A 27,846-nucleotide genomic window follows, 5' to 3' on the forward strand; every position below is an offset into this window, starting at 1 on the left:
CTTCTTGAAGGAGGTGGCATTTGACCTGGGTGCTGAAGAATGGGGAGACCACCAAAAGACAGGAGGAAGGTGGAGGAAGAAGAGGAGGGAATGTTAAGAACAAAGGTAAAGAAGCCCAGAGGTTCACGGGGGCAGCAGACTTCATCACACTTCAAAGATAGTGTAGGCTTGATCTTAGAGCCCTGAATGTCAAGCCAAAGAGGAAGAGACCCAAGCAAGGGGAAGCCATGGGTGCTTTTAGACTTGGCTGGGACCAGGAGCAAAACTGTGACCCCTAAGCACTACTCTGGGGTGAGAGGAGGAAAGAGCCTCAGGAAGACAGGTTGGCTGAGTATTGCAACAGTCCAAGTGAGAGGTGACAAGGGCCTGGGCAAGTGCAGCTGATGTCAGAGGCAAGGCCAAGAGAGCCCTGAGAAGGCACAGGTGCTCCTGAACATGGCGGAGGGGGCTGAGGAGGAAGCTGTCACCACCCACAGCCCTTCTTCCAGCTGAGGCCTGTTCCCATCAGATGATCCCAGCCATCTACCTTTACTAGTCACTGTCACAACTTTTCCTGCAGCACCAAGGGCGAGGCCTCCATCCCCTTCAGGATGCTTTCAGAAACACTCAGACTCTCCCCTCATCCTTCTTCCATTCGTGGATGAGCCTCTTGGGCCCTGGGAGTCTAGGCCTGACCCAGAGTCTCCTAGGAAGCAAAGGCAGCAGCTGAGGCTGAGCCCTCCCTAAGGCATCATCCCTCTGCTATGACAGTCTGGTAGCCTGGGACAGGCAGATCACCTTGAACTAAAAGTAGGCCTAAAGTATTATGTGGCCAACTTGGCAAAACCATTCTGCAGCTAATGAAGGCTTAAGACCAAAATACAGACTCAGCATCACACAGACAATTCAAGACTTTTTCTGTGGCCTGGGCAGTCTATCAGCACCAGACTTAGGCAAGCATACATATGCGCACACACATGTATACGTGTTCATACACACACACACGGTGTAAGCACCCCCAAGTGTGTCTTACTTCTGGATTTGCTGACAATAGGTCATCACTATCGTGGGCCTGGCCAATCTCGCTCCCTCTCTTTACTCCAACTGTTCTGGCAACTTTTGTGCTGGTACAAGAAGCCCTTTGAAATTCAAACTCTTTGCCCTTATTCCTACTCGAGTGAAAGCCAGGAACCTCAGAAGTGGCCTAGTCCAAGCATCAGGTTGACAAGAACCCTCCCCACCCACCAATGCTGGCTCAGCCTCCGAAGGGGACCTGGAGTAAGGAGAAGCTCACCACTTCCAAAGGCAGCCTGTCCCACTCTGGAACAGCCCTCACTGTTTTTTAGGAGAACCCATGAGGGAACCTATGGAGGTGAAGAAACCGTAAGGTCACAGTTGTTCTCACAAGCAGAAGGTCCAAGAGCCCAGACTGGGGTCCTCTGCCAGCCAAAGCCAGTAACCTGAGTCAAAGCTGTATGGGCAGAGCCCCAGGGCACAATCCCAGGTATAGCCATGCAGTCACACTTCACCCATGGCCCTTAAGGAAGACTCCTGAGTGAGACATCTGAACCACAAGGAAAAGGTTTGGAAAGAAGCCCATTCTCCCCACTTCCCACAAGCCCCAACAGGATTTCCCATGGGACCTAGGCGGTGGCTGTTCTCATAGCAACAGCAGGACACCAAGGCTGGCGGCACAAACAAGACTTCATCCAACAGCTAGGCAAGTTACAGCATCCCAGAGAAGGCTGGGAGTGGGAGTGCCAGGAAGGCCTCAGGCACAGAGTCGAGGTCAACAGTCACTGCTCTGACTTGTGTGCCACAGAAAACCCCAACTGAGCAGAAGACTCAGGGAAAACCAGGGCCTCCCTGAGTGGAACATGCCCTGTGGGAGTTAGGGGAAAGAGGGCAGCAGCAGTGGGCACCTAGCCAGGGGAGGTATGGAGAGAGCGTTCTATAAGAAGGTATGAAAGCCCAGAGGCAGGCTCTGCAGAAAACCTGCTAAGAAGGGACACATGTTAACAGCATTCCTGCCAAGAAGCCAAAAGTATACCAAGTAGTGGGGAGGTCAGGCCAAAGGTACCAGCTCAAAGAGAGAACGGACAGCTGAAGGACCATGGAAACCATGGAGGAAAAAAATCACAAAGCATGGTGGGAGGCTTGGAATGGCTGACCTCCAAGGGCCTGTCTAGCTCTGATGCTCCAAGAAGGGTCTGCTGAAGAATGGGACTAACCTGGTAAAGGGGACCCCCTTATTCATCTGCAGGTTCCCCAGAATTTCTTTACATGGTCAAGAAGCTTGAAATAACCCTGATGGAAAGGGAGGAGCCCAGGGATCCAGGGCCAGGGGAAAGACCTGGGCAGTCCCCAGGGCATGGTCGCAGGAAGGACTTACCAGCCCCAATCCCCCAACCCCCATGGAAACACACACTCAGACCCAGCCTTGGGGGGCACAGCCCAGAGAGAAGACAAGACACTGCCAGCAATGACAGGCCTCACCTGGCTCTGTCCAGGGTGCTGGTTGTAGAGGTAGGGGATGGTCTGAATTTCCTGGATAATAAGAAAGCTGTTTGTTTATCTAGCTGAGAATCTGTGTGCATCCACATCCTGCCCTTCAGCCATGGCCTGTGGGAAGGCAGCAGGCTTCCTCCTGGCCAAATGAAGCTTTCTCGTTTCTTTAGGAACTCGGAGGAGGAGATGAGGGTGTGAAAGGTGCAGAAGCCTGGGCTGGCCCAGTCCCAGCTCCTCCAAGGGTCCTTCTCTACCCAAGCACTGGCCTGGACTTGTCATCTCTCCATGTACTTCTTGCTCCGGTTTGACTTTTAGTCGGACACTGTTAAAAATCAGCATTAAGGAACGAGGATTTCACCTATTTGAGTTTTTCCTAATTATAAATGGCATAGAAGACCCTCAGCAGAGGAGGCTGAGGGTCTCCAGCTGACCAGATGATGGCCCCTTTCCTTGAAGACAAGAAAAAGCTTTCTTTGAGGATGACCTGCAGCAAGATTCAGATCCACGAAAAACCAGAGATCCTGCCCAGCAGGACTGGGCCACAGTAACAGAAAATGGACCAAAAAGGGGGCAACCTCCAGGCTGAGGGGATCAGGTTGGAATGAAATCAAAGATGCGTGGGGAAAGGATATGGGCATAAAGCTGCTCCTAGTTAGGCCAAGTCACTGTACCCTGAAAGGAGAATCATTCTTATAGCTGGGGCTCCCAGAGCATGTTGAAGCACCCCACAGACTTAGTCAATGGTGGCAGGAGAAAGACCTTCAAATTCTCAGGTCTTGAGCCAGACATTGACCCCATCAGGGGTTAGAGGGAGGTTCATAGGCACTTGGATGGAGAAGAAAGCCACTGAAGGCTGGATAAGGGGAGGGGCGGAACCCTCTAACTCTGGCCACTAGCAATCCTATAGAGAAGGCAGCACTGCTCCCACAGCTTTGCGTAGTTGCAAGAGAGAAAGGCTGTTCATTGTGCCTGAAAAGGGAACTCAGAACCATCAGAGGTACAGGGTTCCAGGAAGCTTATGAATTCAAACATCCACGGTGCCCAGGGAGATAGAGCTTGACCACAGTGCAGCCAACAGGCACCTTGGGAGCAGAGCCCACCAAAACAACCTCTTCAGCTCCTGGCACCTTGGGGGAGCCCAAACCATGACAGGATCCCACTGACCCTAATCTCCACTGTTGGAGGAATTCAGGATGATCACATAAGAACCCTGAGCATGCCAGGGGACAGCCAGGACAAGGAGCTGGGGATGCTGAGGCCAGAGAAGAGAAGAATCAGGGAAGACAAGATGCCTACCTTTGTGTATCTGCAGAGCTGTCATGGTGGAAAAGGGAATTAGCCTTGTTCCACTGGACCCCAAGGGCAGAACAATGGAAGGGACTGCCAAAGAGATCAATTCAGGCTTAATAAAAGAACTTACTAACCAAGAGAGTGAACCACTTACTCCTTGAGAAGGGGTGAGTTCCCCATTTCTGGGGCCTCATTAATCTAAGCAGCATGGAAGAGACTGAAAAGGAGCAATGTGATTCAAAATTCTATGCCCTTAACCCTTGAAACTTGTGTCAACAGGACAAGAAAAGTGCCCACAAGGAATGTGCCTGAGTGTTTACATTGCCCCAAATATGATTCCAGATGCTGCCAGCAGTCAGACCTCAGGGCTATATGTGCCTGGAAAAAGTGGACTAGTTCCTAAAAGAACTATGGCAACATCTTAGGCTCAAACTGTGTAGGAAACATCAAAGTACCACTGTATTTTCTACCCCTTCCTCCCCCTACCAGTCCCAGCAGAACTTGAGGGCAAGCTTACAGTTCTTCCTTAGGTTTCTGTAACCCAGGGCCAAGCCTGTACTAAGAACATAATAAACATTTGCTGGATTAGAAAGAAAAAATGGGTGAGAAGAAAACATATGGTAAGGAAATAGAGACCTGAAGACTTTCTGACAAATCTGCAGCTTTTGAGATAAGTGCTCTAGTTAAATGCTCTCCAGCAGGCCTTAGGAGATGTTGGTAAACTGCAGAATTGAGACCAGGGCATGGGAGAACACGTGGTGGCCTAACAAGGGGGTGGAATCTGCTTTACTGGTGATACTGAGGTCAGGAGGAGAAGCCCGCCCAGCCACGGGCCCTCAGGTCCAGCCGTCCACAGGCTTGTTCTCTACTGGTCACAATCATACATAAAAATTCAATGACTCAGAAAATATGGTCTGTAAAACACCATTCACAGATATCTGACCTCTGCAAAAGAAATATATGGAGAAGTCTTCTTAAGGAAGAAAAGACAAAAGGCAGTACTGGGAGAGAATGACCCACAGATCAATCAGATTGAAAAAGTCACGAGGCTGATTGCGAGTGGACATGGCCTGATGGCAACAGCTTCCAAAGCAGTCTAGAGTAGTAACTTGGGTCCTGGGCCTGCTTAGTTCAACATCGTGGAATAAGAAATCTGCAAATTTCAAGTCAGCACCATAGAATAAAAGAAATGGTGACTCACCACCCCCCGTGCCTTCCCATTTGACCTAAGTTTTCCAGAGTGCCCTTCTACTCACCTGCAACCCTCTCCTCCGCAGAATACCGGAGTCAGCCATCATGCAAATCTGGGCCACCTCTAGCCTCCCAGGGCCACTCCTCACTGTTGTCTGTCCAGTACTCAGCTCACAGCCAAATCCCTCCCCTTATAAACATGGCTCAGTCACATCCCAAGGGCTGGCAGACCCGGCCAAACTTTTCTCTTCTGAGTATTTTCTCCCTATATCACTGATATGGCTAATATCAGGAAGAGGGGCCCCAAACTAATGAAATGTCCCCATATGGAAATACAATCCGACAGTGCTGGGCTAGAGTCCCTTTCCTGGGGCCACAAAGCACCCCAGACTCTCCCACCCACTTCTCACCTCCGCAGCAAGACTCATCCCCCTGTCACAGAAGCCCACCTTCCCAAAGCCAGAGTAGAGCCCTGGTCACATCCAGGAATCCTCTGGACAGAGCAAGTCCAGGGCAGGCAGAGAGAGCCCTTCCATCCACTCTGGCAGCACGCTCTTTTGTTTCTCTATTCCAGATCTGCTCTCATCTCAGCCATCTTCAGAGGCAGCTGGCCTGAGCCCAGCAGAGGAGCCCCTGGTCCCTGAGCTCTGAGCATGCCACACAATTCATTCAGTCAGTCACTCCTGCCACCCCGGGAAGGAAGCCTCTCGCCTTCCACCAGCTCAAGAAATTGGGTCTCCAAGGCTTGCCAAGGCATCCATGGTTCCGAGTTTTCTTTGGTCATCAGCTGCCCCGCTTCAGCATGGGACTTGGGCCAAGTTGAGAAATGCCTTGGGTCCCCTTCAAGGCCGGTCCCAAGTGGAGGAGTTAAATTCCAAAGTGAGGGGAGTCCTGTGAAGGGAATTTCAAGCATGCAGCAGTGAAGAAGCCCCCAGGCTGATGGTCATCACTGGGGTCCCAGCAGCAGATCAAAAAGGCAGCCAGCCAGGCTGGGTAGGCTCTCCTGGAGTCTCAGCAGCCGGCCAGAGATCTGGTTCCACTCCCTCATCATTGTTCTTCGGAACACGAGCCATCCACCAAGCCACGCCCCCCACACACCCACACCCACCCTCCAAAGAGAGACAAGCCCAGCTCCAAGGGTATGGTCAGGGCTGGCCAGGGACAGATGAAGCCCCAGTCTCTTGTCCTCTTCTTCCTCCTCCTCTTCCTCCTCCCCTCTGCCTTGAGTCCAGAGGTCCAGGGGAGGGGGCTTTTCCCAAGCTCAGGCAGGGTGCCCCTGTAAACAAGGGGCTTTAGCTCCCAAGATGCCTCGTTCAGTCCAACACTGCTGGCAATTCAGAGCGTGGGGACCGGCCAGGGAGGACTTTCATTGTGAGGGCTGAGGATGCCACCGGCGCCACTGCCTCCTCCTCCTCTCCCAGTCCCTCTCCTGGAGCCTGCTTCCTTCCATCTGCCTGTGTCTTTGTGAACCTCCCCAGGCTGCTGCCAGCTGCCAGAGAAGACAGTCCATTTGCAGACTGTGTGCCTGCCCTGCAGGGAGGGGCGGAGCTCTTAAAGTCACAGGCCTTCAGTAAAGTCAGGCAGAACTACTGTCTTGGGGAAACGGGCACAGAGAGCGTGTGGAGCAACCACTGATCATCAGCTTCCAGCCCTCTGCCTGGCATCTGGCCCCACCTCCTTGGATGGGCCCCAGCCTGCCTGGCGGGGCACTCTAGGTGACCCTGGCTCATCTGGTCTGCACTCCTCTGTGGCTGACACTACAGGGGCAGGGCCCATGGCAAGCTGGAGAGCCGTGGACTCCCAACACTAAACACATTCAATAAATACTGTTGGTTTGATGGGAGGAGACTTAAAGGCCACTTGCTTAATAAACCTCTCTCTCTGCTCCTTAATCTCCTCCTCCATAAAATGGGGATAACAAGCCAAAACTGTTGGAAGCAAAGTACTTGATTCCCAGCATTACCCATCTGATCTGGGTCTTTGAGCCCCTTCAGGCCTCTGTTCGAGCCCCACCCCAAATCCTTGGGGCAACCACTGCTTCTGGGGCCACGGTCCTGGCAACACAGCCTGGCTGAGCTCAGCTCAGGACTGAGGGGAGGTCAGGAACAGAGAGAGAAAGAATGCAGCTGGGGAGGCTGACTCCATACAGTGGGCCACAGAGGGTGGCCTGACCTCAGGGAAGACTCCCCAGAAGGGACCAGCAGCTGCTAGGGGACAGCTTGGGATACCCTTCTTGTGAGATGTTCCTGCACCAGGCATGGTGTTAGGGATAGACACAAAGACAGAATGGGAGAGGCGGGGTCAACATGGTGGAGGAGGAAGCCAAAGTCAGCTCCCCGACCAAAACGCCTCCAAACACACCTTGAAAATCTATTGGCACAAATCCTAATGGAGAGGTTCAAGAAAAACAATCCTGCCGAGTCACTTTTCCAGCCCAGATGTCAGCATAAGGTAACAGGCACTCCAGGGTTAAGGAAGAGGCTGGGGCTCCAGGTAAAGAGGAGGTCCCAGCCCTGTACTGGGCACTGGCAGTGCACAGATCCAGGGCAGACTAAGGAGGTGCTGTCGGGGGCGGGGGGGGGGGCAGGGCAAAGAGGAAGGGGCAGTTCTGCTCTAGGGTGAGGCCCCTACGCTGTGCACTAAGAAAGGAACAGGGCCAGAAGCAAACAGCCAGAGTGTAGCTCGGAGCCCAGGAACAGAGAAGGCTCTCAGTTCTAGTTTCTAGCCCAGGCTGGAGCCTCCAGCAGAAAAATACCCAGAGTAAGGCACCAGGTGCAAGGAGAGCCTGACATGAACCAGCAGAGCTACCCAACCAGCTGCTAATTAGCCCAGCAGCAATCTGTCTCCTGTGATCTGGCCAGAGGCACAGTCATCAGACTGCCTTGGGAGCACCGAAAGTTGTCAAGTCCCAGCCCCTGGAATCATGGGATAGCACAACACTCAATGCCCCAAGAAAGCAGCAGTAAGACAAGCCTAGACCTTCCTTCCAGAAGTGAGCTCAGTCCAGTATCAACCTTAAATGTTAAGTCAGGATCTGGGCAGGAAGAACAAAAGAACAAACAAAAAAATCCCCCCATAAAAATCTATCATGACAGAGACACTCAAGATACCAAACCAGAAGAGAAGGAATCCAGAACATCTGCCATCGAAGCCCAAAAGTAAAACACAACTTGGGCACAATCTCAACTAGAACTGCTCAGAAGGAGCTTTTGTTTGTTTTAAATAAATGAAATGAGAGTGCTATAGGAAAAAAAATTAGATAAGAAATGAGAGGAATGGAAGAATTAAGAAATTAACAGCTTGCACAAGAGGTATAAAATACCACCTAAATATCAAACTCTCTAAAAATTGAAGCCAATGACCCCATGAAACAAGAATATTAAAATAAAAAAACTGAAAAATAAAGTATCTCATAGCAAAAACAAATGATATGGAAAAAGATAGGAGAAAAAAATCAAGGATTACCTCACTACTCTAAAAGCCATGAGCAAAAAGGGAGCCCAGACATCGTATTTCTTTTTTCCTTTATTTCTTTTTTTGTTTTTAAATTCAATTTATTTTCTTTTCAGTTCTGAACTCTCTCCCTCCCCCCTTCCTTTCACTACCCATTTACAAGGCATGAAAAGCAAAACCCATTACAAATATGTATGGTAACAAAAAAAAAATTCCCACATTAGCCATGAGAAAGGAAGGAAGGAAGGAGGGAGGGAGGGAGGGAGGAAGGAAGGAAGGAAGGAAGGAAGGAAGGAAGGAAGGAAGGAAGGAAAGAAAGAAAGAAAGAAAGAAAGAAAGAAAGAAAGAAAGAAAGAAAGAGAAAGAAAGAAAGAAAAGAAAATATGCTTCAATGTATTCTGAGTCCATCAACTCTCTATCTAGAAGTGGAGAGCATGTTTCATCATGAGTCAGACATTGTATTTCAAGAAATCTTAAAAGAAAACAGCCTGTATCTCCTAGAAGCAGAGAGCAATATGTAAATAGGAAGAATCTACTTGTCACCTCCTGAAAGAAACTCCAAAATAAAACTCCCAGAAAACATTACAGACAAAACCCCAGAGATTTCAAGTCAAATCAAAACTACTATAAGTAGCCATTCCAGTGCTGAGCAGCCATGGTAAGGATCAGACACAGTTTAACAGCTGCCGCCTAAAGGAGTGGAGAGCAGAGGAATACAGCATTACAGAAAGTAAAGGACAGAAGGCTGCAATCAGGAGTAACTCACTCAAATCCTACAAGGAAAAAATGAAACAGAGGACTTCCAAGCATTCCTGATTAAAAAGACCAGAATTACCGAGAACCAATGGCATTCATATAACACTATCAGCCAGGTCCTTCAGGTGCCCGAGGTGTAGACAGCTCTGAATGTAGGGCCAGGACCTGTTCCAGAGACAGCTGGGGGTCACAGTGTATAGATTTCCTGGGTCTGGAGTCAGGAAGCCCTGAGTTCAAATTCAGACCAATACTTCCTAGGTGGGTGACCCTGTACAGGTCACTCAACCTCTTTCTGCCTTTTGTAAAAAGGGAATAACAAAGGTACCCAGCTCCCAGTGTTGTTGTGAGGGTCATCTAAGATAATATTTGGGAAATGCCTGTTTACCGGACTGGCCCAGAACAGGAGCTGTACAAACGCTCATCCCCTCCCCTTTTCTACCCTCTCCCCACTGAACGCTGCTGCTTCTGTCTGTCTCCCTCACCCGATATTCAGCCAGCAGCTAGTTCCCCTGTTGCCTCCAATTCCACAGCACCTCTGATCTGGCCTCTTCCTTCTACAGCCAAGACCTGGACCCTCATTCAGCCCCTCAACACCTCTCTTCTGGACTACTCAAAACCAGGAGAGAAGAGAGACATATAAAGACAAACAGAATGAACAATAAAGGACAAAACAACATTCAAGTATGAGGAGATGAGCCGTATGCCCCCTCTGATCACTATCACCATCAGGGATCAGAGAAGGAGGCCTTGGAATGCTTCTGTTATGTCTTGAGGATTCTAAGGAATGAATGGAAAGAGAAGAGAAGAGGAATTAGATTTGTGGGGAAAGAGAAAGGTGAGAGGAAATGAACTAAACAAAGAAGGGAGGAACACGCACGCACACACAGAAATACATTTCACTCAATAAGGAAATGGGAAAGAAAGGGGGAATTGGAAGGAGGGTAGACTAAAGTGGGATTAATCCTAAGCAAAACATTTGTATATCTTCTTTTTGAAGTGGGAGACTTCCCAAAGTCTCATTCCTATTCCCAAAAGAATGGGAAACTGAAGAGATGTTCATCAATTGGGAAACAGCTAAACAAGTTACAGTCTATGAATGGGATGGAATTCTACTGGGCTGGATTCAGAGAAACCTGAGAAGACTTGTATTGGACTAATGCTGCATCAAGCAAGAACAATTCATACGATAACAATCCTGTAAAGGCAAACGAGCTGGAAAAATGGGGGCCTTAGATCGGCATGATGGCCAAGCACTATCCCAGAGGGTCGATGTGAAGCATCGCCCAACTCGTGGCAGAGAAGCGGAGGGTCCAGAACGCTGTAGAGACACAGGGGTCTGCATGTGTAGTTTTGGGACAAAGCCAAGGCAGGAATTCGCTGTCTGACTACGTATTTGTAGTGGGGGTTTTGTTTCTCTTTCATTCTTAACTGGGGAATTGGGGATGGAGTGGGAGACATAGAAAGCTTATTTTCTGCTTATTTTTAAAAATAAAACATTTTTACAAAGAGACAAAATCAATCAACCCATATTTATTTTTCAAGTTTATTTGTTTGTTTTTAGTTTTCAACATTCCCTTTTATGAGATTTTGAGTTCTGAATTTCCCCCTTCTTCCCCTCCCCCCTCCCCCAGAGGGCACACTCTCTGCTATGGGCGATACGTGTACAATTATATCAAACATTTTCAGATCAGTCATGCCAACAAGCATGCATTAAGCTCCTGCCGTGTGCCAGGTACTGTGGACTGCTCTGCTAGCCTTCTCCCCTTGCGCACAGCTAGCAGGAGAAGTCTCCTCCAGCCCAGGCCTTCAGAAGCTCCCCGTTACTTTCTCAAACATGACAAGCTCCCTAAGCCGGGCATCTAAGGCCCTCCTGATCCTTCTTCATACCTCACTTCACACTTTGCCATACTTTTGTGTTCTATGCCAAACTGGACTGCTGCCGGTCATGCCCCGATCTCTGTTCTTCACTGCCTTCCTCCTCGGAGTCAGCCAAGCCTGGAAGTCCTCCTTTAGCACCGTCTCTCAGAACCCTTGTCTTCCTCCTCCAAGGCTCAGCTTGGACGTCCCCTTCTCCAAGACGCCTGCCCCTTCATGCCCCAAGGGGCTCATGCCCTCTCCTCCTTCCACTTTCTGTGTAGTGGACTTATCTGTGCATGTGCTGTGTCCTATGAAGCCCCACAAAGGAATGTAAACACCTCAAGGGCAGGGCCTGCCTCTCCTGTCTCTGTACCCCTAGCATCCAGTATAGCATCACCAGGCTGAACATCAGTCAGCCTCCAAGCCAGTTCTCCTGATAAGGGTCTGGGATCTGGAGGTAGAGGAAGGAAAAGGTCAGGGGAAGGGCTCGATCTTAGCAGGCAAGTCTTGTCTGTGGAGGCACCTCAGAGGTCAAACCCAGCTCCTTCCCCATCCTCAGGGCCCCAGCAGACTGGCCTTCAGGGCCCAGGGCCTGCACTACATGGAAGGCAGTCACAGAAAACCATGTCTAGAGAGCAAGGGCTCTGAAAGCGAAAGAATGCACTGGGCAGGAGCAGGAAGTCAGGTCATGCAGAGGTCCCACACAGGCCCTGAAGCCTCCCAGGGAGCCTGAGGACAGTGTCCTTTCCCATATCACCAGTCCCTTCTCCACACAGAGCTCCTACAACCCACAAACTGCTTTCCAAAGGGCCCAAAGAAAGAGTCATGCTGTGAAAAGAGCTCTGGGAACAGTCAGAAAGACGGGTTCAAATCCCAATTGTGACAAGAGTGTAGGACCTCAGACAAGTCACTTCTCTGCACTGGGTTTCAGCTGCCTCACCTTTCAAACTGAGAGCACTGCGTCTGTATGCCAGCCAGTCTCCAGAGTCAGAGATCTGGAGTCCCAGCCTCTCTCTGTCAGACACTGCCTGGGAGACCCTGAAATCACAGGCCTGGCTCACAAGAGACAAGGAGGGGCAGTGAGCCTCCCTTCTGACTACACCATGCTGGGACCCTGTACCTCCCACTGCCCCAAGCCACTACAGAGTGGATGCTGACCAGCATCACTCAAGGAACTGGACTCACTAGGAGAGCTCCACAGTCCTAATCCAAAAAAACCAACTTAGACTAACTCATCTGACAAGAGGCAGTGTGGCCAAGCAAACAAAGTCAGTCTTGGCATCAGAAAGCCCAGAGTTCAAGTCCCACTTCTGATATCCACTGACAGCTACATGACCCTGGGTGCTTCCTACCAGAGTATCCCAGGTCTGGTTCAAAACCCAGCCCCAAGCCTGGGCTATGCAAGCCTCCAAGAGGTGCCCCCATCTCTCCTGCCACAGGAGGAGCACCCACATCTCTACAAATACCTTCAAAGGCAGGGAATGCAAATAATAACAGACCCATTCCACCAAAGAAGAACTGAGTTGACAGTCAGAGGAGCAGTGACAAGCTGAGGCCAGAGCCAGGGGGTGGAGGAAGGCAGGTCATCACAGGAGTGGCCGGGACTGGGCAGCATGTGCACTCCAGACTGACCCACTAGGGCAAGGAAGAGAGACAACCAGCAGAGGAAAAACAACAAATCTGAAAGGAGGCAGCCAGCCACTACTTCTCGACTGAAGGCACAGACCTTCCCAGCCAGAGAGAATCCCCAGCCCAAGTTGGGGATGGGGGGGAGGAGGCAGCTGAGTAGACAGCCCAGGGACCAAGCTGGGGACCAAGCTGGGGACCAAGCTGGCTCTCCCTGCATCTTCCCACCTCTGAAACATCACCAGCCTCCAGGCCTCCACCCCAATTCACTCTCTCCAATCAGAGCACAGGTTCACTGGCTTTTCCTTTTAAGTAAAAGCAGTCCTAGACAATTCTGGCTGCTCACACGGAAATTAATAAAGTCCATGTCCTGAAGACACAAGACGGCAGGCCAGCATATCTTGGGCAGCTTCATACATCTCTGCAAGGCTCAAAAAAAAAAAAGCGACCAGAGAAGAAAGGCCCAGCAGGAGCCCTGGGAGCCCAGGGCTAGTCACCCATTCTCTCACAGCCAGGGACAAGAGCCTGCCACCTTTCAAGCCTCAACGACCTTTTCTGTAAAATGGACATGACTCCTCCACTCTTCACTTCGCGAGAAACAGAGAAAGCTCAGGAGTAGAGCAGAGAGAACAGGCAGGGAAGAGAAGGCTGCAGCCCCGGGCTCCTGAGAAGGCCAGACCTATAGAGTGTCAGGATGACCAATCAAACAAGAACAAAGCCATGCCGACCTCCATGCAATGCCTAACAATTCTGCAGCCCCCACATGTCCACATCCCTCAAATCCTGACCAAACCCCCGCTGGCTCTGTCCTCAGCCCTGAAGCTCCCTTCTATAGCACACTTACTGGTCTACACCATACCCTCGCCATTCCACTGTCCCATCTGTGACCCTTCTGTCTCCACTGGGCAGGGCTGGACTCTACACAGCACAGTGAATACTCACTCCATAAAGGCGGGACTGACTCCCTGACCCCAGAGAGAAGAGACACTGGCCCTGGTTACCTCCTGAGGATCAGGAGCCTCTGACTCTGGGCAGCCAAATTAAATGCCACAAACTGACTTGGAAGCTACTCTCTACAAAGCTCTGTGCTAGACACTGAGGGAGAGGGAAAGAAAACAAAGTTCAGCCCACAATGAGCTTCCCACCCAATGGGGGAAATTCTAGAGACACAAATAATTAAGGCATAAGGCACAATGTGACAGGTGCAAGAGAGAGGGTCAGGAAAAGGCTGGGAGCCCTCTGTAGAAGGGAGGCAATCCAAGGAAGCTTACTGGAAAAGGGGACATTAAGGGCAGATGCGAAGTGTCCAACCCAGGCATAGATGGGAAGAGGGCAGAGGGAGCTATGAGGGTGCAGCCTCAGAGAAGGCTAGCAAGGTCGGACACAACCAAATCGGGGAGGGCCTGAGAGGCCAAGAAAAGGAACTGAGACTTTACTGAGCAGCAGATGGAGAGAGCAATGATTAAGTGCCAACTGTGTGCCCGGCAGACCCAGAGCACTGATGGGGGAGACCTCACGCAGGCTCAGAGGCTGCCTGACAGGCCCTCAAGGTGGGTGGGAGACAAGAGGCTGTGCCAACCTTCCCTTCAGGGAACCTAAAGCCTTGTGACTTTCCATAGAATCTGAGTTTAGAGGAAAGGAGGAAAGCTGGAGTCCAGTCTAATGAAGCACTGCCATCCCCAGCAAGGGATCCAGAGGGGCCTCCCTGGGAAATCTGCACAGCTGGAGAGTGCTAACTCTACATTTGGCCCACAGGCTGAGCTGCCCCACTGGCCTCATTATGCCTCCAGGAGTAGGCTGGACAAAGCCAGTCTCTCCTCCACAGACAGCCTGAGGACAACTCTCCTGTTCTGCATCTCCTGTTCTCCCCATCCTACCTTCAACTGCTCCCCAATAGGGCTTGGCCCCCAGGGCCTTAATTTCCTGGAGATTCCTCTAGACAGATGCCAGCTTATTGACTCAGCACCCAAAGGAGTGCCATCTTCTACCTGTTGTGGGAAGAAATCTCTGTGGTCCCGGGCACTTTACCCCTACTATAAGCTCAAGATGTCAGAAGTTTGGGGCAGCCTTCTTCGCACCAACAATTGTCTAATCCTGCTGCTCGCACCCTGTACTGAGAGATGCCTCGGTAGGAGCACATGTGGGTGTGCTCTGCCACCAGCATGCCCTGATTCCATTTCATCTAATTAGATGTGGCTCATTGTTCTAGCTGGTCAAGCCCCCAAATCTGCAGGCTGTAATGAGTCCTCTCCCTTACTTCCTCTGGGCCAAGCCGACAGCTTCACCACTGAGAACAGTGAGGGTCCTACACAAAGTCAGAGAGGGTAGAAGTCCCAGTAGAGGGAATGATCCCAGGTCCTAACACTGGGGCCCTCTGCCTCAGCCAAGATCAAAGAGAACAAATTCTGGTTCCCCTGATTCCAGGTCTCGCAGTTCTCCCACAGAGCAGCCTCAAACAGATTTGGGATTGTCATGTGAAAAATGGGCATCTGGACAACCTCTCTGGTTCTGAGAAAGAGAAGGCATGAGACCACAGCCAGAGCAAGGGATCAGAAGGCTGAGGATGGCTACTGGACTGGAGTGGGCAGGCCTGGATGCTAAGGGAGCCTCCCATCTCCAGCAGCAGAGAGCATCTTCAGTCTGGGCAGACCCACTGCAGGAGAAGGAGGGCTAACCACTCTTCCCCCCAGCCCAAGCTCCCAGCCACCAACACCAGGCACAAAGAGGCTATAAAAAAGAACTCCAGGCAGAGGCAGCGCAAAGCAGGTCCTGAAGCTCAGTGACCCAGGCCCAACAAGGCCGCGAGACACAGTGAATGAGGGATGGACCATCTGCAGCCTTTGCTCTCTGGCCTCTGCAAAAAACCTCTAAAAGAAAAAAGCAAACACCAGGTGCCAAACAAGCCCTTCGGCCTCATCTCCACCCTTTCGGGGCCTCTACCTCTGACCACAAGCTAGATGAATCCTGACACAGGCCTCACATCTCATTCCTCTACTCAGAAACCCACAGACTCCTCTGCCGGGCATTAAAGGCTCCCTCTCCCCCAATCAGACTTCTGGCAGAGCCCCCTCCCCTCATACCTCCAATGTCTTTGCCAAGTGGACATCCAGCTTCTGCCTAAAGACCCCTCAGGAAGAAGGTGGCCCCTCTACACTGGGACTGCAGCCAGTACTAATGGGGACACATACAGACAAAAGTGCCATAAATGGCTGAGGAGGTACCCACGACAGGCTACACCACCCGAGACCTTCCTGTGGTCTTCACTACAGCCTCCTTCATGGCTGGGAAGTTTTCTCTTTTATCACACTTACATCAGCTTGGGTGATTTTCACATAGTTCTCAGATTCCACCATGTGGGAGCAGGTCAGAACAAGCCTGACACCCACCCCCCGCCTCCATGACAGTCCTGTAAGTGTGGGAATGCAGCCTTTGCTTCTCAAGAGTCAACAGCCCCTGTTCCTCATACACCTTGGACTCTCGGCCCTCTTCTGGACACCTCTATCTGTATATGTCCTTCCTAATGGGGGGGTGGGGCAGCTGGGTGACCCTGGGCAGGGCACTTCACCTCTTGGGCCTCAGTTTTCTCATCTATCAATGAGCTGGAGAAGGAAATGGCAAACCCCTCCAGTGTCTCTGCCAAGAAAACCCCAAAAGGGGTCACAAGGAGGCAGATACTACTCAACAATAGAAATACCTTCTTAAGGGGCGGCTAGGTGGTGCAGTAAATAGAGCACCAGCCCTGGAGTCAGGAGGACCTGAGTTCAAATCCTGCCTCAGACACTTGACACACTTACTAGCTGTGTGAATTTGGGCAAGTCACTTAACCCCAATTGCCCTCCCCCCCCCCAAAAAAAAAGGCAAAAACAAAAATACCTTCCTGACTGTGGGGTCGCAGCCTCTGGCTCTGGTCTGCTTAGCAGGGCCATGTACATCCAGGGGCTGCTGGAGGGTAAGCCACATCTAGTGAGGTAAGCCACAAGCTCTCTGATGCTGACAGTTAAAAGGAGAAATACTAGATACCTCCAAGAGAATAGCAGGAGGGGAAATGGACTCTGCCTCTCCTGTTAGCCTTGGCCATTCTGTAAAATGACCCAGTGACCTGTGTCATAAGAACGTGTGCTGCTCTGTCTGGCTTCCATGCTGAAAACAGCCTGAGAACAGGTGCCCCCCCCCCCCCCCCAGGAAAGCACGGGGGCTGTGGAGGACACTGTGACACCAGATCGGCCTCTGTCTGATGTGTTTTGCTATCCCAATTGCAACTCTGGCAAAAAGGTCCCCCACTGACCCAGATGGTCTCTTAGAAAGGGCCTTGTGCCCGGTGTACATAATCAATGCTGCTGAAATTCCTGGAATGAAGCAGACTTTGAGTCACATTCCAGGCCACAGCCCCCTCTGGACTCGTGGCCCTGGGAACTCCTACTCCTCAGAGAAGGTCAGTCATCTTGTCTTTCTGGGGCCATGAATGCTTCTGGGAAAAGGCAGAGGAGAACAAGCCTGCTGACATCCCACCCTCAGAGCACAGCTTGGAATGTGGCCAGACTGCCTCACCCACAGGGGACAGAGTGTGAGCCCTGTCACTGGGAGAAAGAGGACTTCCTGCCATGCCAAGGGGCATCAAAAGGATGGACAGGGAATTTGTAGACATCTCTGGTCCATCTGGAGATGGTTATGAGTAATCTGATCTGAGAAAACAGAGCATATTCACCCACGGGCCACAGACACTTAATACCAACATTCAAGGTCTCAGACCCCTCCAGAGCACCCAAAGACAGGGTGCTCTGATAGCAGGTAGAATGAGCCACTGGGAACACTCGTTTTCTCTCTCCCTTCTCTCTCACTTTCTGTTTCTCACTTTCCCTCTTTCTTTCTCATACTCTCATACTTTCTCTCTCCCTCCCTCTCTCTTCTGGGTAATCCCCCCCCGCCTCTCTCCCGCCCCCCCTCTCTCTCGCCTCCCCCCCCCACCCTCTTAGCACCTCCCCCATGCTCTGAGTTCTGTGTAAGAAGCAGATGAATGATGCATGCTCCTGCTCTAGTAAAGGTCAGGTCTGGTCCCAAACACATATCTCTTTCACAGCACAATCAGGTGAACTGTACAGAAACATGAGCAAAGACTCAGGGCCAAGTGCATAACCCACAAAGACTCCAGGTTCATCCTCCCCACAGCAACTCGAAGGATGCATTCTGCCTGGGAACCCTCATTGCCAGGATCAGGGACTGGAGATCCAGAGCTGGAAGGGCCCTCCCATGCCAGAGTCCAGGCCTGAGGCCCTGGGAGGTCACACAGCTACTGAGAAGCAGAGCCAGGATCCAAACCTGCTGCTACCTTCATTGTACTGCATTTCTCCTGGGTAATGAGAGGCTGGGTGGGGGAATTTTAAATCCCACATGTGGGTGCTACTATCCAGACACTACAATAGTCTATCTGACACAGAAGAGATGGCTTCATTTGGTTGGCACAAGGACAAGAACAGGGCAAAAGGGGAAGAGGGGCATGGCCCACTGGGCCATTCCACAGAGGCTGAGAAACCAAGGCGGCTTAAAGGAAGCCCACTTGGGAGTGAGGGGTAGAGCCTCTCACCCCATCACATGGCTGGTCCTGGAAGGATTAAGTGGATGACCCAAATATGTAAACAAATAAAGGAAATGCCAAACTGATGATTTCATTGACATAACCAGATTGGGGTGAAAGAAAAGGGCTGCTTCGAAATTAAAAAGAGCTAAATAAACAGTGGGCTCCTGGCAGGGAGGCCTGGAAGGGCAGATGCCAGCCTCTGAGCCCTAGGCCAGACGGGAGCATCCCAGGGATTCTGAAAAGCTGGGGCCAGGGAGGCACAGGCTGAGGCCAAACGTGAAAGGAGCAGGGCCCAGAAAGGCTGAACAAGGATGCCAGCTGGCCACTCTGGGCAGAATGGTAGTTCTCTGCTGCTGTTCCATCCCCCAATTTGAAGCATATCCCCATGCCCATCTTTTTACCTTTTCCATAAGACCTGCTGGAGAGCTTTCTCAAATGCTCTACTGAAGCCCAGATGACCTATCATGATGGTAACTGTTCTTACAAAGGAAAGGAAAGTCTGTATGGCAGGACCTGTCAGGGTCAGGGGTCAAGCCCGCTTTGGGGCACATACACAGAGAGCTCCCTCAAAGCAAACTGACCTCAGGGAACTAAGAAGAGAGAAAAGAGAATGAAAAATCCCTGGGTGCACTGGGGCTGGGGAAGTCTGGGATACCACGTACATCACCAGCCCAAGTTACAGAGCTAGCTGTTTGGGCCAAGATGTTCTCCTTTCTTACATGGAAGGGTTTAATGGGTGTGGGGCAGTGATGACTTAATATTCACAAATGCCTTCAATGGAAAAATGTAAGGCATCCAGAAAGGTGAGTTTTTTTCCAAAATAGGTAAAAGAAGTGAAAAGGTAAAAATATGCCTGGCTTTGGGGGGTAAAAAAAATGTGATCTTGGGGTTCATTAAGAGGGCAGAGGGAGGCAACGAGCCTGCTTTTCCCTGCCCTGCTCATCACCCATCCAGAGTTCGGGCTCACTTTTTGGTGCCACAGTTTAGAAAGGATACAGATACATCTGGAGGAGAGTGACAAGGAATGGTAAGGGGACTGAAAATCACACAGAAGCACAGAATCAAGGTCAAGCCAACAAACACTGATTAGACACCAACTATGTGCCAAGCACTGTGTTAATTGCTGGGGATACAAAGAAAGGAAGAAACAATTCCTGGGCCCAAGAAGCTCACACCATACTAGGAGCAGACAGCAACATGCCAAGGGACAGCCAGAGGCCAGTGTCACTAGGGAGGGGGGGTCCCACAAGGTACACAAAGACCAGAAATGTTGGAAAGGAACAAGTCTCTGAAGGAGTTTAAAAGCCACAGTGGATTTCCTATTTGATCCTGGAAGGAAGAACGACTCACTCCAGTTGAATGAGCAGCGGGGGAGGCAGGTATGGTCAGATGGCATCTTTAAGAAGATCACTCTTGAAGCTGAGTGAAGGATGGAAGGGAGTGGAGGCAGGTGGACCCACCAGCAGGATGTTGCAATAATCCAGGCATGAGGTGATTAGGACCCGCACCAGGGGGACGACAACAGCAGAGGAGAGAAGGAGGTGTGTACGAGGGACAGTTCCACGGGAGAACAAAGAGAACTTGGTGACAGTCACAAGAGCAAGGAATCGAGGCTGGCACCCAGGACGCAAGCCTGTGGAGTGTCCTCAACAAGAACAGATAAGTTAGGAAGAGGAGGGGGTTTGAGGAAGGAGGGAAGATAATGAACTCTGTTTTGGACACAATGAGTTTAAGATGTTCTGCCCAATAGGCAGAATGTATCACAAACATAAAACTGGAGGTCAAGAGGGAGGTTGGGGCTGGATAAATAGATCTAAGAATTATCAACATGGAAATGATCACTGAATCCATGGGAGCTGATGAGATCCCCAGGGGGAAATACTATAGACATGTGCAGAAAGCCAACTGTGCACGCTTGGAAGATGGGACACAGCTAAACATGTTCTCTCCCCTGCATCTCAGTAAGATAAATGGAGCAAGAAATGGCTGCCAGAGACCAGCTCCACAACCCCCATTTCTAAGTGCTGGGAGGTTGGGGAAACAGGGAAAGTAGAAGAGTTGCCCAAATGGGGCCACTGAGGCCCTGAGGACCAAACCACTTAGGTCTAGCCAGCAGACAACTCCAGTTTCCTAAGGCTCACTGAGCACTGTTCAATGACAGTGAAATATCTGTCTCAAAGTTTCTTTAAAAAGCACACAAACACTACTTGACGTTAAAGCTCAGAAATGCCATCTGGCCTCCAGTTCTGGGCAGAGAAAGGTACTCAGGGAAGACTTGGTCTCTCTCCACTGACCTAGAGACAGGGAAGGTTAAGGGCTGAGCCACATACACTCTCATCTCTCCAACCAGTCACTGAGTCCTAACATCCAGAAGAAAGACCACATAGGCCCTCTAGGACAAGTTCAGTCCTCGAAGAGCAGAGTCAAGATGGCAGAGTAAGGACTTAGCAACTTTGATACAGCTCCCTGAGAACCTCTTCCTCAAAGACCTAAAATAATGCACTAAAGCCAAAACTGAGCAGAAAGACAAGAAAAAAAAATAACTGAGTCATTCTTCCAGCCCAGCAGAGCTTAGGGATACAGACAGAGAGGTCTGCAGATACTGGGACAGGGGACGGCCAGGAGTTCAGTATAGTGGCACAGGGTGGTGGCAGCAGTAGCATCAGGGAGCAGCTCAGTGCTCTGGGACAGTGGGGAGGACTGAAAACCTGGCAAAATGAGAAACCAAAAGACCCCTATACTGGCACTGGGTGTAGGGTCAGGTGTCATCTGGTAGCTCTGTCACCAGTTAGCCGGTTCTGGGTCACAGTGCCAGGGCAGAGAGGAGCAATCCTGATCACAAGCAGGGGTTCTACCTGTATAAAGACTAGAGCACAGACCAGGAGGGCAATAAAGAGACCCCTCCCCAGAACACACCATATCATAAGACCCAAAAACTCAAAGGACCCTAGACCAAGCACTGAAAGCAGCAGAACATAAAAGACAAAAGCTCAAACCAGACATCCCCACTCCCAGAAGCAAGCAGAGCCCAAGACTAACATAAAGCCCAAAATCAAGAAATTAGAAAAATGAGCAGCAAACAAAGAAAACAACAACAGATAACTCCCTAACTGCTAGCCGTGGCCTTCTGGTTGGTCTCCCTGCCTAGAGGGTTCCCCCCTGCAGGTCATCTTCTGGTCAGATGCCCAAGAGATCTTCCCAAAGAGCCCCCGACCTCCAATCCCCTCAATAAAATCTGGTGGCTCCCTAACACTTCCAGTCCCAAACAGAAGATCCTCCATTGGGCTTTCAGAGTCTTCCCGCTGTCTTTTGGGTCTCCTGATGTGTGACTGCCCCTCATGACTCCTGGGCAGTGTGGCCTCTGCCCCTCCTCCGAGCAGCCAACCCACCTCCTGGCCGTACCCCCTGCCCCTCACCCAAGCAGCCAGCCTCCCTCCTGGCTGTGCCCCTGTAATGGAAATGCAAATTTAAAGATCTTCCCTGCCCCTAGGCTAACATGCACCTGGAGCCTGGGGAGGGAGGCTTGTTTTTCAGTAGATACTTTTTGATTGGCCAGTGGGTCAATAAGGTTGTTACATTCTCTGAGCCAGGAGAAGGCTATATAAGCCCTGATGTGAGGCTTTGTTTTGGGGGCTCACTTTGAGAAGTGTTCTGTGATTTGATCTGTATTCTGGGAAGCCGTTGTCCGGGGCTCCCCCCCTGCTTTGAAAAACCCAGATGTTGATTGGGTATGGATGTAATGGCTGGACAGTTTGGAAAGCTGTCTACTTGATCTGGTTTTGTCTTGATAATTCTGCCTGTATACTTTGAAGTTCGGGGTGCTGACCTTTTCCCCTGAACAAGGTAAACGATATATGTCTGACTGATTAAAGTAAGCTTGTTAACCCATTTTGAGTTGTTTTCCTTTATCAAACCAGATCCAAGAACCTGTGGTGGGAGCAACCCTGAGGACGCTACAGCCCCCTGGCCCCCTCCTGGCCATGCCCCCTGCCCCTCCTCCGAGCAGCCAGCCCACCTCCTGGCCATGCCCCCTGCCCCTCATCTGAGCAGCCAGCCCGGCTCCTGGCCATACCCCCTGCCCCTCCTCCCTGCCCCCTAGCTTCCCTCAAGCCTCAGCCCCAATCCCACCTTCCCCAGAGGCCCTGCTCTCAGCCAGCGGCCAGGGCCTCCCCTTCCAACTATTTTACTTTTACCTGATATAGACAGTTATTTATATGTTCTCTACCCCAAAAAACACAGGATCCTCATGGCCCCAGATAGTGTTTTTGCCTTTCTTTGTATTACCAAAAGTTTGCATAATGCCTGGCACACAGTAAGAGCTTAATCAATGTTTGTTTACTGACTGCTGGGAATACAAATACTAAAAACAAAGGGAATCCCCACTTCCAAGAAGCTGACACCCTAATGGGGGGAGGGGAGACAAAGGGAAGCTGTGACCAGGGGAATGACAGGCAGGGATGATGAGGAAAATAAAGATCAACAGACTGGCACACGTCCTTTTTCAGTAACAGTCATGTGTATTTTATTGCTGTGCCCAGAGCCAGACACAAGAGGGGACAGAGAAAAACAGAGAATACAGTGACTGAACACCAGCAGTCAGAACAGATGGAGGTGGAGGCCAGGGTGCAGAAGCATGCTCTCAAGGTGGGAGAGTGGAGAGAATCTGTTAAGCCCCTACTATGAGCCAGATACTGGGCTTGGACTTGGGATACAAAAAGGAAAGAAAACTAGCATCTGCCCTTCAGAATTTTATACTGCATTAGATAAAAATTACAGGTACACACAAAAAAAACTATATGCAAAAACTATATATGCAAAAGTATGTAGTACAAAGTAATCTCTTTCTGAGGGCACAAGCAATTGTAGTGATGAAGATAGGTTTCTTATAAATAAACAAATGGGTGAATGGATAGACAGACAGATGGATAGACAGATAAACAGAAGCTGGAAAGAGGGAGGGGGATTTCTATGGGCAGCAGCAAAGTGCTAAGAGGAGCAGGAAGAGCACCCAGGGATAGCAACCATCAAGGTTGTGGTGGGGGAAATGTGAAAATGAGGGTGATGGTCAGGATACAGGCTTCACAGTGAGGAGATGGTGAGGAAGATTAAAAGATGAGTCTCACACCCTTTGAAGGAGGCTGGGGATTCTAGGAGATAGAAATGAGGAGGAAAACCATTCCAACCACAGTACTATTTGCATTTGGTCCTGGAGAAAATTAAGGGAAATTATGTCCAATTACATGTCAATAAAACTAAAAGCTTTAGTAAAATGGATGAATATTCTCAAAATTACAAAATGCCCAGATTAACAAAATAGAAAATGGAGAATCCAAATCACTCAATCTCAGAAGGGGGAACAAACAAGTCACAAAGGAAAAAAAACACTAGGGTCTGAACAGATTTACAAGTGAATTCTATCAAATATTTAAAAATAACTCCTATTATGTGTGAACTATCTGTAAAAATACAGAAAGGGGGGACGGCCAGGTAGCACAGCAAGTTAGAGCACCAGCTCCAGTGTCGGGATGACCTGGATCAAATCTGGGCTCAGACACTCAGCACCACTCCCAGAAATAACTGGCCGGGTAACCTTGAGCAAGTTACTTAACCCTGATTGCTTAGGGGCGGCCAGGTGGCTCAGCGAGTAAGAGCACCAGCCCCAGAGTCCGGATGACCTGGATCAAATCTGGGCTCAGATACTTAGCACCACACCCAGAAATAACTGGCCGTGTAACCTTGAGCAAGTTACTTAACCCTGATTGCTTAAAAAAAAAATACAGAAAGGAAACTACTAAACTTCTACATGACAAGTATAATTACATTACCCAAGCTAGAGAGAGATAAAGCTGAGAAAGAAAACCACAGAAACAATCATAAAAGATACTTTAGATAATCTTGATCAATTACATAAAATTCTAAAGCTTTTTATATAAGTAAAACCAATGCACATTTTCATTCAACAAGCATCTGTTAAAACATTTACAATATGCTCAGCATTGAGCAGGAATAATCATCAAAGAACATATATGTATGGGCTAGGAGCTGGGGGAGACCTTCACACTAATACCACAGATAAAACTCTTCATGCCCAAGTGAAATGAGAACCAAAACAACATATACAATAATAATAACTAGAAAGGAAAACAACTTTGAAAGAATAAGAATTCTGGTTAATACTATGACCAAACACAGGTCTCTTTCTCTCCTCTCACACCACTTGAGTTCAGGTCATCACCACCTACCATCTAGACCAGTGCAATAACCCTCTGTTGTTGTTGTTACTGCAAAAGCTTTCTCCCTACTTGAGTCTCCAATTTAGTTTGCTCTCTCTCTAATCCATCCTTCACATGCCTGCCACATCGGTACAGCTAAATACCACATCATTTCTGGGCCCAAGAACAGAGGCAACAGGTGGGGAGGTGGTAAGAACGCTGAACTTGGTTGTCAGGAAGACCTGCGTTCCGATCCTGCTTCTGACACTACCTATGAGACCCAGAGGAAGTCACAACTTCTCTATGCCTCAGTTTCCTTAACTGTAAAATGGGGTAATTAACAGCACCTACTTCCCAAGGTGGTTGTGAGAATAAAACGAGGCAAGGTTTCTAAGTGATACATAAAAAGTGCTCTTAAGACACTTCATTTATTCCTTCTTGCCTCTAGGTAAAAAAAAAAATTAATAAATTCACAAAGAGACATTCCCCAATTGATAAATGGTCAAAGGATGTTAACAGGCTGTTTTCAAAGGAAGAAATCCAAGTTATGAATAGCTATGTGAAAAAAATTATCTAAATAAGTAATAATCAGAGAAATGCAAGTTAAAAGAAGTCTGTAGCACCGCCTCCTAACTTTCAGAACGGTCAAGTTGACAAAAAAGAAAATGACAAACATTAGAAGGGTTGTGGCAAAGCAAGAACACAAGCGCTGTTGCCAGAGGTTCTGCCTGGCCACAATGGGGAGCAATCTGGCACCATGCACCCAAAGCTATTCAGCTGCACAAAACCTCTGACCCCCAAATAAGGATGATGGCAGCTCTTTCACAGGGTCAAATACTGGAAACTGAGGAGGCGCCTGCTGATTGAAGAGTGGTTGAACAAGCACATGGATGTCATGGAATATTGCTGTGCTGCAAGAGATTAAGAGGATGGTTTCAGAGAAACCTCGAAAGACTTGTAGAGCTGACACAGCGACGTGAGTAAAGCCAGGAGAACAAACGCCAGCAGTCCTGCAGAGACAGAAACCTCAGGAAAAAACTGCAGCCAATCCAACAACCAGCGACAGGCCCAGAAGGCTCACAGCGAGGCAAGCTTCCCACCTGCCGACAGAAAGGCAAGAGACGCAGAGCACAAACTGAGCTGCGGCCAATGTGGGAGTCTGGTTAGCTCAGCTATACAGGTCAGACTTCATTTTTCTTGCTTTCTTGGCGAAGATGCTTTATAAATGTTTGCTAATCAATGTTAACTGTGTTGAGAGGCTGACCTTTTGTCCTGGAGGCAACAGGGATCCACTGTAGGTTCTTGAGGAGAGTAACAGGGTCCAACTTTTATAGTAAAGGGGAAGGTTAGCTAGCTGCCACACTTTTCAGTTGAACAAAGAATAGAAGCTCCTTGAGGGCAAAAGTTCTTTTTATTGTGTATCCCCAGGACTAAGCAGAATGGGGCTTGGGCTGGACTGAGACAGTCACGGCGAGTGCCATGAATGACAGGGTTCTCACCATTCATATTGAGGGCCGCTCAGGATGTCCCACAGTCCATCTCTGTGGGCCTGGTATGGAGCCCAGACCCTGGGGTAGAGGGGGCAGGCACCTCAGAAATGCTGGGTAAACTGGGTTCAGTTACATTCTAGGAACCGTTCCTTCAGGGGCCAGCAGAAAACAAGCCACCAGGTTTGGAGTCAAGTCTGGCAGGAGGCATGAGCTCTGCACCTCCCTAACCTGACATTACCTGAAGACCAAATATGATGCTGCTCACTTAGAGAAATCCAGGGACGATCCCCCGGCATCCATCACTGTTGCCTAAGCACTTTGCTATAAACCGGCTAAAAGAGCAACTATTAAGCACCTATTGTACCACAGGAAAAAGACAAAGGCTATGCTACCAAGAGCTCTGTGGAATTCGGCAGAACGGGATATTTGCAGGCCAGCCCCCAGTTGTCTGGACATCCACTCCCTCTTCCCCATTACAGATCAAGCCTTGTTCCTGCTCCTACTCCTCTCCCTCCGGCACATGCCGCCAGGTCAGTCTCCCAAACACAGAGCTCGGGCTCTATGCTGAAGCACCATGACTCCCAAAGAAAGGGTTTTGGGGTCAAGCCATCTGGACACCAACAGAGCAGAGTAGACTCAAGTGGACCATGAGAACTGCCTTCAAGTATGGGAAAGGTTGTCCTATTTGACAAGCATCAGTCTTGTTCTTTGTGGCCCCAAGGGGCAGAACCAAGAGCCAGGGGGCAAAGGTGCAAAGAGGCAGAAGCTTCCTAACCATGAGAATTGCCCCAGAGGAAAAGGGCTGCCTGAGGAAGGAGCTGGTTGCCTCTCCATGGAAATCCGTGAGCTAAGAGATTCTTGGTCACATAAGGGTTGGACAGGGTGACTTCCTTCTGACTCCTGGATTCTGTGATTCAGTAGCATTCTGCTCCTTCCATGAAGCCTTCCAGGATGCCAAATGGATGTGATCTCCGTACATGGAATTGAGTTTGTCCCTATATACACCAATAGTATCTAGCTTCAAGGACACGGATCTGCACACCTTTCATGACCTCCCTGCCCACAGCCCAATGATCTTGGGACCAGAGGAGCTGGAAAGCAGCCCTCCCCCACAGCTGCTCCTTCCTCCCAGAGAGGTTTGAGGAGTGGACGCCTGCCCCCCTTACTCAATGCAGCCTGACATCACCCTAGCTTTTTTCTGCCATCCCCTGCCAAAGGATTCACACTGAACTTGCAACAACACTAAAACCCTGAGTTTTCAGACAAAACAAAGTCGAGCCTCACCTCCTCCATCTTGGATCTAATAAGTGATCTTCTGAACCCCAATACATTTTTTATTATTAAATTTCAACCTGATTTAAAATCTCATTGTCAAGTGTCTCCTGCATCCTGATTCTGTCCTCCAATGTGTTAGCTATCCTACCCTCCTAGGGGTAGAACTGAATGAGGCCCCACCTCTGCCTTCAGTTAAACTATGGATAAAACGTGAAACCCCACCAACCAAAGCATGGATCCTGGGACTCTTCCCTGGAGATCTCCTTCAGATATTAAATCATTAATGACCGCTCTCGGCATCTGCTCATTCAACAGCTTCTGGACTCATACAAAAATATCATCGTCTAGAACAGAGGCGTCAAACAGGTCACTGGGAAATAAACACAAAGACAGTACAACGTAGTGCTAATTTGTGGTTTTCTAAGCCCATCTTGTCGCCAGCAGCGAGCCATTTCTATTTCAGTTTCATACCACAGGTCTAAAATAAATCTCCCCATCTTGTCCACAAGAAGAGTAGGAGAGACTATGCCAAAAGCATGCCCCTGCCCTCTCTGATCTACCAATACAGGAACTTGTCAAAGAAAGAATGAGGTCAGTCTCCCAGAACCTGGTCTTGCCATGGCTGGCTCTTTGA

At 49.7% G+C, this 27,846-nt stretch overlaps 1 protein-coding gene across 12 annotated transcripts in view; it reads right to left on the bottom strand.

Moving 5' to 3' along the window:
* Positions 1-27,846, bottom strand: part of LOC138165390 (microtubule-associated serine/threonine-protein kinase 2-like) — a 201,423-nt gene that overhangs the window by 110,794 nt on the left and 62,783 nt on the right. Inside the window, exon 1 of one of the 12 annotated variants that reach the window (XM_069093686.1) lies at positions 5,034-6,506. The exons of the other annotated variants lie outside the window; for them this stretch is intronic. Within the exon in view, the coding sequence (XP_068949787.1) occupies positions 5,034-5,075 (42 nt within the window). The 5' untranslated portion in view covers positions 5,076-6,506. Of the gene's footprint in view, positions 1-5,033; positions 6,507-27,846 lie in introns of those variants that run through there. 12 annotated transcript variants of the gene reach the window in all.

The sequence above is a fragment of the Petaurus breviceps genome, unplaced genomic scaffold (genome assembly GCF_028583685.1).
Source record: "Petaurus breviceps papuanus isolate PSGF00001 unplaced genomic scaffold, PetGlider_PUasm1.0 208, whole genome shotgun sequence".
Lineage (NCBI taxonomy): Eukaryota > Metazoa > Chordata > Mammalia > Diprotodontia > Petauridae > Petaurus > Petaurus breviceps.